This window comes from Rana temporaria, chromosome 2 (assembly GCF_905171775.1).
Source record: "Rana temporaria chromosome 2, aRanTem1.1, whole genome shotgun sequence".
Lineage (NCBI taxonomy): Eukaryota > Metazoa > Chordata > Amphibia > Anura > Ranidae > Rana > Rana temporaria.
The window spans coordinates 83461457-83477996 of record NC_053490.1 but is presented as its reverse complement, the minus strand read 5'-3'; the positions used below and the strand labels follow the sequence as shown (position 1 = coordinate 83477996).

Below are 16540 nucleotides of genomic sequence, written 5' to 3'. Positions count from 1 at the left end.
CAAGGACATATCTATATATGAGGTGAGATCAGAGTGCAATCCTGAGTAGATGGTATACACAAGGACATGTTTATATATAAGGAGGGGAGATCAGAGTGCAATCCTGAGTAGATGGCAGACACAAGGACATATCTATATATAAGAGGGGAGACCAGAGTGCAATCCTGAGTAGATGGCAAATACAGGGACAGATCTATATATAAGAGGGGAGACCAGAGTGCAATCCTGAGTAGATGGCAGACACAAGGACAGATCTATATATGAGGGGAGATCTAAGTGTAATCCTGAGTAGATGGCAGACACAAGGACATATCTATATATAAGAGGTGAGATCAGAGTGCAATCCTGAGTAGATGGCAGACACAAGGACATATCTATATATAAGAGGTGAGATCAGAGTGCAATCCTGAGTAGATGTCATGTCAGTGTACACAGATGATCTTACCATATCCACTGGCACAGAGTTGGACATGTTGATGCCCGGAGGATGATGATGAGGTCCTGGTAGTAGTATCGGTGGTGGAGGCGCAGTATCGGGTATTATATCCAGATCCCCGGGCTGTGTGTGGAGAGTTGATGTGTGGGCCCCGGTTGGGGAAGGTGTATGGTGTGGGCTCCCTCCGGTGCTGCTGTCTGTGTGCCCTTCCCCCTCCTCCTCCGGTGTGAAGTGATTAGTGAGGGGGGTGAGGAGGTGACACGGAGCCCCCTGGTAGGCACTGAACACATAGAAGTGGGTCCTCTGTGCGGGGTCGGAGGGATGGCACTGCGCACATATAAACACACAGCAGCCCCCCTCCCTCCCGGTAACCGTCACCGAGGGCTCTTCTTTGTAATCACCGGCTCTCTCCGTCCGGCTGCCCTTCCGCGCAGTAGTCACCAGCTTCTCCTTCCTGTCATCGTCTCTCTGGCATAAACATGGCGGCCACGGAGAACGGGGAGGGGCTTGCTGGTGGAGATTCGTTGGGCCACGCCCCTCGCATTAAGTGGCGCTGGGATCGAGCTGAAGCCGCTTCTCAGTGCGCATGCGCCGGCGGCTCTGCTGGAATCTGCGGGGCGCTGGGAGCTGGTGGGTGACGTGATGGAGGAGTGTGTGGTGTCAGCGCTGAGCGGGGGACCCCTGGAGGACGGCCAGGGCTTCTTATCAGAGGGGGAGAGAGAGTGCAGAGTGCTGATCACAGGAGCTTGAAGTGTCGCAGGATCTGGACGACTCCAATGCAGCTGTGCGACAATGTTTACATGGACTAATGTCTGCAAATAACGAAACCTGGACTGTCAGAGGTGGGGGCAGCTGACATCATTCTGAAAATGCTAGTTCCCTGGTTGCCCCCCAACTTCTGCTACCCCCCCCCCCCCTAATGACCAGGCCATTTTTTTGTGATACAAATTGCAGAGTTGTGCAACGCTAAAATTAATGTCCCCTTTTCCCACAAATAGAGCTTTCTTTTGATCACCTCTGCGGTTTTTATTTTTTGCATTATAAACAAAAAAAGTGCAACCATTTTGAAAAAAATATAACTTTTTTTTTTTTTTACTTTCTGGTATAATACACATCCAATAAAAAAAAAAGTAAAAAATCTAATTTCTTCATCAATTTAAAGCGGTTGTATACCCGCAAAAGTTTTTTGTTTTTTTTTGCACCTGAAATACTAACTTACCTGGTCCACGCCGAGCGAGATGTCATCTTGACTCAGCGTTGAATTTAAACACTATTAAAAATCCCATAAGGTCAAGGGGCCCAAAGCCACCTGGCCCTACTAAGCAATATAATACTCGCCCAGTGGGAATTGCCACGAAAGAGAAACGTGACAACAATATTGAATAAATTAACAATAATAGACCACAGATAAGTGTATAAAGTCCGTAAACTTCAATTTGAAGATAAATGTGATGAGTCCAAGTGACAATGAAGACACCCGTGAAAGCTTCAAAAGCGCTGATTATAGACACCAAACGTGAATCCACCACCGATCACACAGCTGCTTACCAGAAGTCAAGGTCCTGCCGGACCACTATCAACATATCTTTCCACCATAGATGTCAAATCCGCAGAAAGTTCTCCACTTGCGCTGAGACCATGCCGTGCTCAATGATGAAAGAAACACAAAACAGGCTCCACATAGCATAAAATCCGGGTAAATTTATTTAAAATAAAGTAAAAACAAGTATACAACTCACATTTGGGTTGATAAACCAAGCAGTTGGCCTGTAACGCCGGCCGGACGTATCAGGGACAAAAGCCACTCGTTGGAGAAATGAAGGGGATGGCGTCCACACGTCACTCACTCCACCCGACGCGTTTCGTGAGAAATCACTTCGTCTCGGGGTACGAGTGGCGTGGGACGCCACCCCTCTTTATAGGAACACATTTGGCTATCAAACAATCGAGTCATAATTACCAAGCCTCGCTCCGCGATCCCCGCGCACGCCGGAAGTGTAACGAATTGACATGCGGGTCACTGGGTTCTCCGAGACTCAATGCCCATAGGCTGCCCAACAACTCCGCCCAGAGGGGCTGACACCCATGACGCACGCGTCACTCACCGAAGCGAGGCATGACAGGACCACCCTCAAAAGGGGCGGGGCTGTATATGTCACGGCTCGAGTATTTGAAGCTCACATTAAACATTTATTAGCGGTAAGTATCAACCTGTGCCCATGACTACATCTCGTGTGTCAGAGCATCATCGAGTTATCCGCTCAGTAAAGGAAATTTTAAAAGGGAAATTAAAATTGAATCAAACCACCTTCGTTCGTAACCAAGCCTCACTCTGGGTCACTCACACATGCGCCCAACCAATAATACCCAGTGGTTGCGCTCCACAGGGCGTTATGCTAGCCATTCTCGGGGCAAACTCACCCATATCATAAAGGGATAAGTGGGAAAGTCGTGACAGTGTCACACAGTGTGCTCGGCATGTTGTTATATGGCCCATACCCAGAAATAAACTCAGAGTTAGGGGACATTGTATAAATTAACTGAACTCAATCAAAAATTAAATTATGTGCATTTGTGAAACATGAATAAATTAACTAGTGATAATTAAATCCATTCTATTATATGGGCAACCGCATTAATCAAAGTCCCATATATTATTAAATTACAAAATGTGATCAATATATAAACCATAAGTGGATCCCCATTAGGCCCCTATTAAGGGGATTATTCAATTAATGAAAACAAAATTAGTGCATAAATAAATCCAAAAATTAATCCCAATCCATACAATCAACATAAATTAATATAAATCTAAATCTTGGAAAAAGGGACTTGCCCTAATACCAGTGAAGGTTGTCACCAAACAGTATATCCATGATTAATTTTTTTCTCGTCAGAACAAAAAATTCAATCACCTGCCAGAGAAGTCTCAAGAATTAACAACCATGAACTAAGCATTATTTATGAAGGCATTGATGTCAGTGTCCACGTTGAGGCCATGAGGAAGATATGTCCTCAATCTGTGGATCCATGCCATTTCAGTTTTCGAGATTTCTCTAATTAGGGAACTCCCCCTCCAGTTCGGTTTGTATTTATCGATACCCACAAACAAAGTCCCCTCGGGGTTTCTATGATGAACCAAATCATAGTGCCTCGAAACCGAATGGTTTGGAAAGCCATTTCTTATCTTAGCTATATGTTCGTTTAATCTGATTTTCAATTCCCTCTTGGTCCTCCCTACGTACTGAAGCCCGCAAGGGCATTGGAGTAAGTAAACCACCCCTTTGCTGGAACAGGTAATGAATGGTTTCACTTCATGTGTTCGACCAGTACTAGTGGAGGAGAAATGGGTGATCTTCCGATCTCGACATTTGTTTAGAGAACACACCTGACAGTTTTTGCATCTGTGATAACCCGTGAGATTCTTCCAAAAGATTCTTGTTTCGCTAGGAGGGTCCTGAACACTTGGGGCCACGCTGGCTCCCAAGGAGGAGGCACCGCGAAACACTACGGAAGGTCTTGCTGGTAACACAGGTGCAAGTACAAGATCACTTTGCAGTATATGCCAGTGTTTTCTGATTAAACGTTTGATATTTTGGTGTTGTACCGAGAAAGTAGTTATAAATGGCAAAGAGGAGACGTTGTTTTCCTGTTTAGTTTGCACCTTTAACAGGGATTCTCTCTCCATGTCACGGGCAGATTGTACCGCCTGGCCCAGTATCAACGGATCATACCCCTTCTCGAGAAATTTATTTGATAGGACAGTTGCCTGGGTATCAAAAACTTTAACTTCTGTACAGTTGCGTCTGATTCTGGTGTATTGTCCTTGAGGGACTGCCTTTAACCATGGACCATAGTGGCAACTGTCGACAGGAATGAACGAGTTCCTATCTGTCGGTTTAAAAAAAGTACTCGTGACAAACTTGTCACCCACTATACCAATGTTCAAATCCAGAAAATTCACCAAAGTCTGACTTGCAGAAAAGGTAAATCTGATGCCTCTAACATTGTCGTTAAGGAAACTCATGAACACATCCAACTCGTCTCTATCTCCATCCCATAGGAGGAGGACGTCGACGATATACCTGACCCAAAGGGCTATCTCGGGTCTTCGGCAACCATCGCCGACGTCCTCCTCCCACTTGGCCATGAAGAGATTCGCCAGGCTGGGGGCATATTTAGCCCCCATGGCCACTCCTCGGTCCTGGCGAAAGAAACAATTGTCGAACCAAAAATAGTTATGACTTGCTGCAAACTGCAGCAAAGTCATAATGAACTCAATCTGCTCTGAAACCAGAGTTGAATCCTTGGTTAAGTAAAATCTCACAGCCTCAAGACCCAGGTCGTGGGGGATTATGGTGTATAGGGATGTCACGTCAGCCGTGACCATCCACACACCTTCCCTGGGGGTTATTCCTGATAGCAGGTTAATAACCTGCTTCGTATCTCCAATAAAGGAGGGTATGTTACGCACCAGAGGTTGTAAATAAAAATCAATGTACTTGCCCACCCGGGACGTGATGGAATCAATCCCACTGACAATGGGACGTCCCGGGGGGCAAGTTTGATTCTTATGAATTTTCGGGAGATAGTATATCACCGGTGTGCGAGGAGCCACTGGTACCAGGAATAAACTCTCCTTTTTATTTAAAATCCCTTTCTGAAGGCCCTGATCCATAATAATCTCCAAGTCACGTTTGTATTTGACTACTGGGTCACGGCTTAAAGGGGTATATGTGTCATCGTCGTCCACGATGCGGTGCATCTCTGCAACATAATCGCATCTGTCTAGGACGACGATGCCACCCCCCTTATCAGCCGGTCTAATGACGAGCGATTTGTTAGAACATAACGAATCGAGTCCGATCTCAAGATCTTTGTTCAATTTGGCCCTCCTGATCTTCATATTATCCAAATCTTTAAGAACAACGTCCCTAAACACCCTTATACTGGCAGGTAGGGTACCGGGATTGAACAATGAAGCGTTGGATAGATTGGAATGTCTATATTTTGGGGCCTGCTGGGGACCTTCATTGATTGGATTCGTCAAGAAGTGTCTCTTAATACTGAATTTTCTGGAAAACTTGTGAACATCCATAAAGGTTTGAAACTTGCTCAGATTTCTCGGAGGTGCAAATTTCAAACCTTTATCTAACAGCCTCTTTTCAGAATCCGTTAGTGTTTGTTGACTCAAGTTGTAGATTCCAATACCTACACTCTTCTTCTCTTTGGATGCTTGGGCTCTCCTCCCCCCTCTGGTTTATCAACCCAAATGTGAGTTGTATACTTGTTTTTACTTTATTTTAAATAAATTTACCCGGATTTTATGCTATGTGGAGCCTGTTTTGTGTTTCTTTCATCATTGAGCACGGCATGGTCTCAGCGCAAGTGGAGAACTTTCTGCGGATTTGACATCTATGGTGGAAAGATATGTTGATAGTGGTCCGGCAGGACCTTGACTTCTGGTAAGCAGCTGTGTGATCGGTGGTGGATTCACGTTTGGTGTCTATAATCAGCGCTTTTGAAGCTTTCACGGGTGTCTTCATTGTCACTTGGACTCATCACATTTATCTTCAAATTGAAGTTTACGGACTTTATACACTTATCTGTGGTCTATTATTGTTAATTTATTCAATATTGTTGTCACGTTTCTCTTTCGTGGCAATTCCCACTGGGCGAGTATTATATTGCTTAGTAGGGCCAGGTGGCTTTGGGCCCCTTGACCTTATGGGATTTTTAATAGTGTTTAAATTCAGTGTGTTAATCTAGGAATTTTTTAGCACATGCACTTTAGCACATGTCCAATATGTTCGTTTAACATATGTTCATTTTCGGTTTAGCGCAATTAATCTTCTTTTTCTAATATTTACTTTGTTTACACACAATTTAATTGCTGCTTATCAATCCTAAACTCTCTACCTTAGCGCAGTTGTTCCCAAAATAATATCTTGACTCAGCGTGTCTTCCGGGTATCACCGCTCCAGCACTGTGAGTGGCGATGCCGTCACTCCCGCACATGGGCACGGGAGACTTCATTCCGACAAGGTCCGGCGGCTGCCGGCCCTTTAGCCGAGGATACATGCTGCGCATGCGCCGCTGCAATCAGCGGCGAATTAGGAGGAGAATATCTCCTAAACGGTACAGGTTTAGGAGATATTCTTTATACCTACAGGTAAGCCGTATTATAGGCTTACTTGTAGGTAAAAGTGGTAGTAAAGAGTTTACTACCGCTTTAAGCCAGGGGTCTCCAAACTGTGGCCAGGGGGCCAGATGCGGCGCTTTGCTTGCCCTTATCTGGCCCTTGGGGCACTATTCCTTCCACTGACACCAATGGTGGGGCACTATTTCTCCCCCTAATACTAAAGATGGAGCACTGTTTACCCCTGATGCCAGGACATTTCCTACTTCCATTGGCCACAGTCCGGCCCACCTAAAGTCCAAAGAACAGTAAACTGGCCCTTTGTTTAGAAAGTTTGCAGACCCCTGATTTAGGCCAATATGTATTCTGCTACATATTTATGGTAAAGAAAATCACAAAAAGTGTATATTGATTGGTTTGCACCAAATTTATAGTGTTTCCAAACTATGGGATATTTCAATTATTTTTTTTTTTACTCGTAATGACGGCGATCAGCGACCTATAGTGGGACTGCAATATTGCAGCAGGCAAATTTGACACTAACTGACACTTTTTGGGAACCAGTCACACTAACACAGTGATCCGTGCTTAAAAATATGCACTATTACTGTACTAATGACGCTGGCTGAGAAGAGGCTAACATCAGCGGCGATCAAAGTGTAAACTGTGTTCCTAGCCTGTGCTTTACTACTGTGTGGGAGGTTCTTGTACTAGGAGAAGGCATGGATCCAAGTCCCTGATTTGCAGGATCAAAACCATCCCTTTTTAAAAAAATTACAATCTGCCTTGTTAAAATAGTCAGACTGCAGTCCTGTCTGTGTAAAGCATGAACAGTGGGTCCCGGCGGTCATCGAGTCTGCGGTTCCCACTGTATGTGATCACAGCGGGAGAGGGTCACTGGCGACGCGCACCCCAGACCCGGCGATCCTATAATAAGACTTACTTGTAGGTACAGTGAATATCTCCTAAACTTGCACAGTTTAGGAGATAGTCACACATCCCGTGAATATGCACTCTGAAAGGACAGCATTCCTATGCCGTACCTTTAGATCTCCGCGCCAGGGCTCTTGTGCATGCCATCAGTGAAGACGGAAGCGCTGTGCTGGGGCACTCGGTGTGCAGCTAAGTCTGTCATAGTGTGCAGTGCATACAGACCCATTAAGGCATAACGCTTCTCCGTGTATCCATTCGGACACTGACCCCTCCCCCTCTCTCCCCTGAGTGACTTTGACAGTCGTGGGAGCCAATGGTGCCGCTGCTCTTTCTCAGCCAATCAGGAGGAGTGTCCTGGATGGCTGACGAGATTGTGGACATCGCTGGAGCGAGAAGGGGCTCAGGTGGGTAATTGGGGGTGCTGGGGGAGCTGCTACACAGAGAAGGTTTTTTATCTTAATGCATAGAATGCATTAAGATAAAAAACTTTCTGCCTTTACAACTCCTTTAAACCAATAGGCAGTTATAGCAAATGCTTTAATTATAAAAAATATTTTTCCTTGGTTTTACTTGCTGTAGCTCATACAAGTTATTGCTTCCACTTAATTGATATCGGGTCATATTGTAGCTGCTCTGACGGAAGCATTTTTTTGCCTCTCTTTATATGGATAGATGTTGTGTACAGATAGGTTTGACCTTCCCATTGCATTTGTAGGTGATGAAACCTTTGCCCTAGGTGAGCATCTGATGAGACCCTATTCAGGTCACGCTCTAGGTTTACAGAAGAGGATTTTTAATTCTCCCCTGACAAGAGCACACAGAGTTGTAAAGCGGGCAATTGGCATTCTTTCTAGCAAATGTAAATTTTTGCATACTCCCATTGTGTTATATATGCAAAATACTATCACTGCTGTTAAAGCTGCATGTTACTTGCACAACTTTGTTTGGCAGCGCAACAGTTCCTTTTTTGAGGACTCTTTAATGCACAACATGTAAAGGGCCCATTTGACTGCAAGGTTGAACTGGATGGACCTGTGTCTTTTTTCAACCTGACTAACTATGTAAGTTGGGGAAACATGCAAAGATCGCATATCAGGGATTAATTTGCACCCTACTTCATGTCTCCCATGGCAGCTTAAGGCAGTAGATTCATTTCGCATTATGAAAATTGTTATCAGTTGTATCCCAGAATTTTTTGTAACTCTTGTGGTGTACATAAATCTTGATTTGTGAGTATTCTTGTGATCATACCACATTTTTATTGATGTATGTCTAAAATGATGTGCTGCTAACCTACTCTCCCTCCAGATGGTAGTAGCTAAAGGGCACCAAAGGATTGGGTTCAAAATTGGGAAGGTGGAGCCATTTAATCATATTTAGTCATATTTAATAAAAATGTAAAAATATTTATGATTTTAAATTATTTTTACATACTATATAAAATATCTATAGCTATGTTTTCTAGGGGGGCAGAGTGTATACTAAACTAACAAGCGGGTTGCAAATGCAGCCAGAGGCATAGCGTTGTTAAGTAGATGCAAACATTACCTGACCATGGCCAGGAGCACCTTTGAGCGGAGACTTTCAGGGAGTGATCACATGGATAGAGGGAGTCTGCAGGAGCAATGAGTAATGTATTACTCCTTATTCATGCGCCCCTAGACGCCTCTGTTTACATCACAGTGTATTTTAAAGAATTAGAAAAAAGCCAAGATAAATAGGTTGCAGTGTCACACATGGAAGGGGAAGCCAGTGGAGTAGGCACAGTGGCCTGACAGTGACTTGAATCCAGAACACTCTAGCTGTAATGTTTCTCATGGAATTACTTGTACTGTGCCCCCAGTCCTTGCTTGGTATGCAGATTTCATTAATAATTTTTGTCCATGGCCTGGCAATAGGTTTTGAATTTAATTTTGAATTCAGACTTTAGAAACTCATCTCCATGGATGCCCAAACTGCTGCACCCTTCTAACATTACTTATTCAGAACTAGGAATGAGCTTTGTGTTCGAGTCAAACTCATGTTCGACTCGAACATCGCATGTTTGACCGTTCGTCTAATAACGAACGTTATGGGCCGTTCGCGTCAAATTTGAGTGGCGTGTCATGGCCCATAATTCACTATGGCATTGCAGTGCATTGCTGGCTGATGATTGGCCAAGCATGCTTGGCCAATCACAGCTTGCAAAAAACGGGCGAAGAGAGCAAGTGTCACGAAAATGACCTTTGCCCCCACAGTAGAGACACAGGCACAGAGTTCTGCACGTTCCTCGGGAGATAGCCTGGTCCGACCCAGCTGCATGGGTTCCTCAGCTGGCAGGAGATGCTCCACGGGTCGAAGAGAGGGGAGCTCAGGCTGACTAAGGACCAAGGAATGCAAACGTCGCCTTTCTAGGGTCCTTTCCTGAAAGCGAATATCTATCTGGTTACACAAGGAGATCACTCCGTCCAGATCAGTGGAGATGGTTCTTCCTGCTAATTCATCCTTCACTCTATCAGAAAGGCCATGCAAAAAGGTTGCAACTAAGGCCTCATTGTTCCAGCTCAATTCAGCTGAGAGGATACGGAACTGAAGAGCATATTGTCCCACTGAACGGGATTCTTGGCGGAGACGTAAAAGGGCGCTGGCCGCTGAAGAGACACGAGCCGGTTCTTCGAAGATAACCTTGAAAAAGTTTCAAGAAAACAGACAGGCTAGAAACCACTGGATCATTCGATTCCCACAGAGGGGCAGCCCAGGCTAAGGCTTCACCGGAGAGGAGGGAAATGATATAGGCTATCTTAGCCCAATCAGACAAAGTGTTGGGGCAGGAGCTCAAAATGAATAGTGCATTGGCTAAGAAATCCCCTGCAGGCCTTGGAGTCTCCAGAAAAACGGATTGGAGGTGGTAGTTTCAGTGAATGCGACTCTGCGACAGGCGCAGCCACTGGTTGTACTTGGGGTTGCGGATTCGGGGTTCCCAACAAGGTCTGAAGCTGATCAAAGCGGGAAGCCAGATCCTGTAGGAAACGCATCACCTGAGTCTGATTAGCTTCATGCGTCTCGAGTCTGCGAACAATGCTCTGTAATGGATCGTCTGCGGGGAGCGGCACATCGGCCAGATTCATGGCTGTTCAAACTGTCAGGTCACCTGTGGCCAGGTGACAAGTGCACCCCGTTGGGGTCAGGGATGCACCACAGGGTAGTGAACCCTATGTCCGACTGCTGCGATCAGAGAGGAAGCGGGAGCCCAAGATTCCCCAGGGCGCGGAGTCTAAGACCCAGATTTGTGTTCACCAGAACCTCTGGTGGTGAGGATGGCCTTCGTCGCAGCTGGATCCAGGTCGCGACCCCTGGGGTCCCCAAGGTCACGCTCCGCAGGGAGAGAGGGGAAGCAGCAACCAGGACAAGCGATAGTGATGGGTAAGCCGAGGTCGGAGCAACTGGCAGACAAGGGTAAACAAGGAACAGGCCAAGGGTCAGGGAAACAGGCAGACAGGAGAAGTCAGAGACGAACCAAGGTCGGTACACAGGAAGGTAAACGTAACACACTGCAGACAGGAACAAGCTACAAACAAAGGTTGAACAGCACTGCAGACCTGTAGTGCAACAGTTAATATAGACTTCCTGGGATGGCCTGGGTGGGGCCATACAGGGAGGAAGGTTATAAAAGACCGCCAGAAAGAGGGTCAGGCCTCTAATGAACACGAGACAGGTAAGCTGCCAGACTTTATTGCATATCCATGACACTTATATTAATACCACAGGCAGGGGATCTGCACGTATTTTCACGTGGTGTACTGTGTCCTCTGCACAGTGTGCACCTAAAGCTATGTCAATAGATTTGCTGGTGTTCTCATATTAATTCCTACAGGCAGGGATCTGCTCATATTAATACCACAGGCAGGGGATCTGCACGTATTTTCATGTGGTGTACTGTGTCCTCTGCACAGTGTGCACCTAAAGCTATGTCAATAGATTTGCTGGTGTTCTCATATTAATTCCTACAGGCAGGGATCTGCTCATATTAATACCACAGGCAGGGGATCTGCACGTATTTTCACATGGTGTACTGTGTCCTCTGCACAGTGTGCACCTAAAGCTACGTCAATAGATTTGCTGGTGTTTTCATATTAATACCACAGGCAGGGATCAGCAAGTATTGTCAATATTTGTGCAGCTACATCTCCCTGCAGGCCATTAGTATGTCTGGAAGGACAACAAGGAGAGGCAGAGAGTCACGAGCCGATAAGAGTCAGAGGAGCTCTGTTTTTTTTCCCCCCAAGCCAGTGGGCCATGATCAGGGATTCATGCACTGTTCTATCACCATTTGAGGAGGCCACGAGGATGGTGAGCAGTGACAGTGCATGCATCAGTGACACTGTCCCTCTTATCCACCTGTTGGAACACATGCTGCGTGGAATAATGGACAGGGCCCTTGAGGCAGAACAGAGGGAGGAAGAGGAGGACTTCCTTACCTCTCAAGGCCCCCTTTATCCAGACAGTGTTCCCGCCTGCCCGCCTATCACAGAGGAGGAGGGGGAGGATTGTGTCAGCATGGAGGTGGAGCCTAGCACTCAGCATCAGCAGCAGCCTTCAAGGGATCAATTACAGTCCCAAGAAACCCATGGACTTGTACGTGGCTGGGACGAGGTGGCTGCGGATCATGTTGTTCTCAGTGACCCAGCGGACTCTGCACCAAATGCCTCAGCAAACCTACGCTGTATGGCCTCCCTGATCCTGCAAAGCCTGCGGAAGGATCCTCATATTCGTGCTATCAAGGAGAGGAATCATTACTGTCTGGCAACCCTCACGTTACACAGGTAAGGGTAAGGTTGCGGACCTTATCTTGCCGGGGCAGAGGGAGCAGAAGATGAAACATCTTCGAGAGGCTTTGCAGAAAGGTCTGTACAACGCGTTCCCAGAGACTGGGATGTTACAAAATCCTGGTCCTTGACAATGTGTTGCTGAGGCTTTGGTCAGTCAAAGAAGGAGCGGTGGAGAAGGTGGCCGTCTGACCGATGCGTTCAGACAATTCTTTAGTCCGCAGCCCCAAGGTATGACCAGTTCCAGCAACCATCGCCAGCGTCTGTTTTACATGGTGCCGGAATTCCTAGGGGCAAGATCAGACTTGGACACCTTCCCCACCGAAAATCCTCTGGCTTACTGGGTCTTGAGAATGGATCACTGGCCAGAGCTTGCACAGTATGCAATTGAGCTACTGGCTTGCCCTGCATCCAGAGTTCTTTCAGAACGCACATTCAGTGCTGCTGAAGGCTTTGTAACAGATCACAGGGTGCACCTCTCCACCGACTCGGTCGATTCACTGACCTTCATAAAAATGAATCAGGCTTGGATCACCACCAGCTACCAAGCACCTGATGCTGATGTAACTGAATAATTTTTTTGGAAATGTCGGATCCCTTCAAGACCGCCTATGCTGATGCTGAGTGACTATCCTGTTATGCTGAGTGACTATCCTTTTCCTCCTCAATGATCATGCTGATAGCTTGTAAGAAGATTTTTGGTTCTGGGCACCGCCACCAGTGGCTAAGGCCCAATTTTTCTGCCCCTGTTTAACATTTTTGATGCAATACTTTGCAGCAGGGCTTATTCCTGCGCTCCAACTAGAGTATCTGTGAGGGGTTTCAGTGTTGTGGCACCAACACCAGTGCCTAAGGCCCTATTTTTCTGCCCCTGTTCAACAGGGGCATGTAATTACAATTCTTGATCTAATATTTCACAGCAGGGCCCATTCCTGCGCCCACCAAGAGTAACTGAGCGGACTTACAGTGTTGTGGCACCAGCGCCAGCACCAAAGGCCCAATTTTTCTACCACTGTTCAACAATGGAATGTAATTACAATTCTTGATATAATCGTTCACAGCAGGGTGTTCCAGCGCCCACCAAGACTAAGGCCTCGTAAACACGACCGAGGAACTCTTTGTAAATGAAACATCGTTTTTCTCAACGAGTTCCTTGTCAGGCTTGTCGAGAATCTTGTCAAGCTTTCTTTGCGTACACACTGTCAAGACAAAATCTTGTCGTTCTCAAACGCGGTGACGTACAACACGTACGACGGCACTATAAAGGGGAAGTTTGACTCCACTGGCCGCCGCCCTTGGGGCTGCTTTTACTAATATCATGTTACTGCGTGTTAAGTAAAAGTTTGAGAGAGGATTCGCGCTTTTCAGTCTGTTACAGCGTGATGAATGTGCTATCTCCATTACGAACGCTACTTTAACCGAAGGTGCGCTCCCATCTTATACTTTATTCTGAGCATGCGCGGGTTTCTAAGCATACACACGAAAGTGTTCCTCAACAAAAAAGCTCTGCCATCAAGTTTCTTAATGGATTCTGTCGAGAAAAACGGTTGTGTGTACGAGGCCTAACTGTGAGGGCTTACAGTGTTGTGGCAACACCAACCCCTACGGCCCAAATTTCTGCAGAGTATATACGGCAGGCCCCTAGTTTCAAACATCCAACTTACGAACCACTCCTGCTTGTAAACAGGAGACAACAGGAAGTGAGAGAAAATCTACCCCTAGGAAGGGAAATTCTCTTCTGTAAGCGGTGTCTCCTGTCCACTGATGCTTTATCACCAATCCTTGTTTCACTAAAAACCCCAAATTGAAAAAAAAAAATTGTCATTGGGACAGAAAGTGAGGTGCAATCTTCTAAACAGATGCGCACAGACACCAAAACAAATGTTAGAGGGGTGATGACCCTTCTCTATGTTTTCCAAAAAGTTTAAAAATAGATTTTTTGGCCGGAGCTACACTTTAAAAAAGTACCAGTTTAAAATTACAAACAGATTCTACTTAACAACAAACCTACAGTCCCTGTCTTGTTTGCACTGCCTGTATACTGCTGTTCAAAGTATATAGGGCCAAAGGGGCTGGTAATGACCTGGGGGGACACTGCAGCCTATGCTAATTTTCTCAATGATTTTCATCCATATTGCAGGGACCAGACATTACATTAAAGCCGCAAGCAGTTTTAAATGACCCTTTTCCTACAGTAATGTCATTTTGTGCAGGGACAGTTCTAAACACGTGCCACTTCACAGGCATACTATAGACACCCAGCAGGTACGATATTTAACCACTTCCATACAGGGCACTTATACACCTTCCTGCCCAGACCAATTTTTAGCGTTCAGCGCTGTTGCACTTTGAATGACAATTGCGCGGTCATGCTACACTGTACCCAAACTAGGCGACACGGATGGGCACGGATAGGTGGCATGGATGGGCACTGATAGGTGGCATGGATGGGCACTGATAGGTGGCATTGATGGGCACTGATAGGTGGCATTGATGGGCACTGATAGGTGGCACGGATGGGTGCTGATAGGTGGCATGGATGGGCATAGATGGGCACTGATAGTTGGCACTAACGTACTAATGGATGCCAATCAGTGCCAAACAATAATGCCTGCCAATCAGTGATGCCCATTGTGGGCACTGATTGGCATCTATTGTGGGCGCTGATTGGCATCCATTATTTGTGATTGTCTGGGGTGGCATACCTGTGGTGGCATCCCTGGTGGTCTATTGGCATCCCTGGTGGTCCAGTGTGGGCATCCTCAGGGGGGCTGTGCTGATAATCGATCAGCACAAACCCCCCCTGTCAGAGGAGCAGCCCATCGGCTCTCCTCTACTCGCGTCTGACAGACGCGAGTGAGGAAAAGCCGATTACCGGCTTTTCCTGTTTACATCGTGATCAGCCGTGATTGGACACGGCTGATCACGTGGTAAAGAGTCTCCGTCGGAGACTCTTTACCTAGATCGGTGTTGCAGGGTGTCGGACTGACACCTTGCAACAACGATCGCTGCGATGCGCGCCCCGGGGGCGCGCAGGGGCTCAATATCCTGAGGACGTCATATGACATCCACTCAGAATATTGAAAGTGGTTAAATACATTTTTCAGTTTTTTTTTTCACGCTCTCACATAAAATGGACGTTTTTAAAACTTTTTTTTTTGCATTGATACATGTCCCCTGGGGCAAGACCCGGGTCCTCAAACCCGTTTTAGGACAATAACTTGCATATTAGCCTTTAAAATTAGCACTTTTGATTTCGAACATTCGAGTCCCATAGACTTCAATGGGGTTCTAAAGTTTGCACGAAGGTTCGGAAGGTTCTGATGCGAACCGAACCGGGGGGTGTCCGGCTCATCCCTTTTAAGAACATGTTCTAAGACATACAAATGATAAGCTCCTGTTCTAAACAAAATAAATCCATACACATATGAAGAGCTTATTAGAGATTGTGTGCAGCCTAACTCAGGTGGGGCTTATTCGTTATACTCTGAGCACCATTCCACCCGCTATTCACTAACCCTTAGGAACAGTGATCCTGCTGTGTGTACTTGCGCTTGGCAGCTTTGTGGATCACAGTGCTCAGTGGGAACATCTATTCAGAGGCTTTGTACTGTGTTTAGAAAATTATAACCTGAGCGCAATTTGCTGCAGGCAGGGCTTAGATGACATCTTAAAGGGTTGCCTTTACGGGCCTTTAGGCAGCTTTACAGTGAACAAGAACTCATAGGAAGAAAAGGTTATCGGCACAGTGTGAGTCCCGGGTTGCTGTACTGCAGGGAATATGTGAATTAAAACTGCATGGTGCAGTGGGGTTAAAAAGCCTTTCTGCATTGCTTCATACTACAAGTATTGCTGTAGCCTACCAAAGGGGAACATATTTTGATAGAGACAGATGGTGGTAGCCCACCACCTGTGCTATGAGTAAAAGCCATTGCTAATCTCTCTGATGTGAATGTGTAATATACTCTGCAAACCACTGTGTAAATTGATGGTGCTATATAAGCATACCTCCCAACTTTTTGAGATGGTAATAAAGGAAACCTATTAGCAAAAGAATGTAGGCATAGGACACGCCCCCTTAAAAGACAATTCTACAAAAAACAAAGATAAACGTTAAACCCACTACTATTCCTTTTATATTGGCTTTTGAAATTTTACAAATGCAACAATTTAGAAACTGGATTAAAAGTTTAGCACTGGGAAACACTTTTTTTGAAAGACAAATAG

The 16540-nt window shown here is 45.9% G+C and overlaps 1 protein-coding gene across 1 annotated transcript in view; it reads right to left on the bottom strand.

Moving 5' to 3' along the window:
- The window catches only part of UBL3 (ubiquitin like 3), a 200258-nt gene extending 199314 nt beyond the window's left edge, over positions 1 to 944 (bottom strand). The window contains exon 1 of the mRNA XM_040340466.1: positions 446 to 944. Coding sequence (XP_040196400.1) covers positions 446 to 472 — 27 coding nt within the window. The 5' untranslated portion in view covers positions 473 to 944. The remainder of the gene's footprint in view (positions 1 to 445) is intronic.
- Positions 945 to 16540: the final 15596 nt, after the last annotated feature.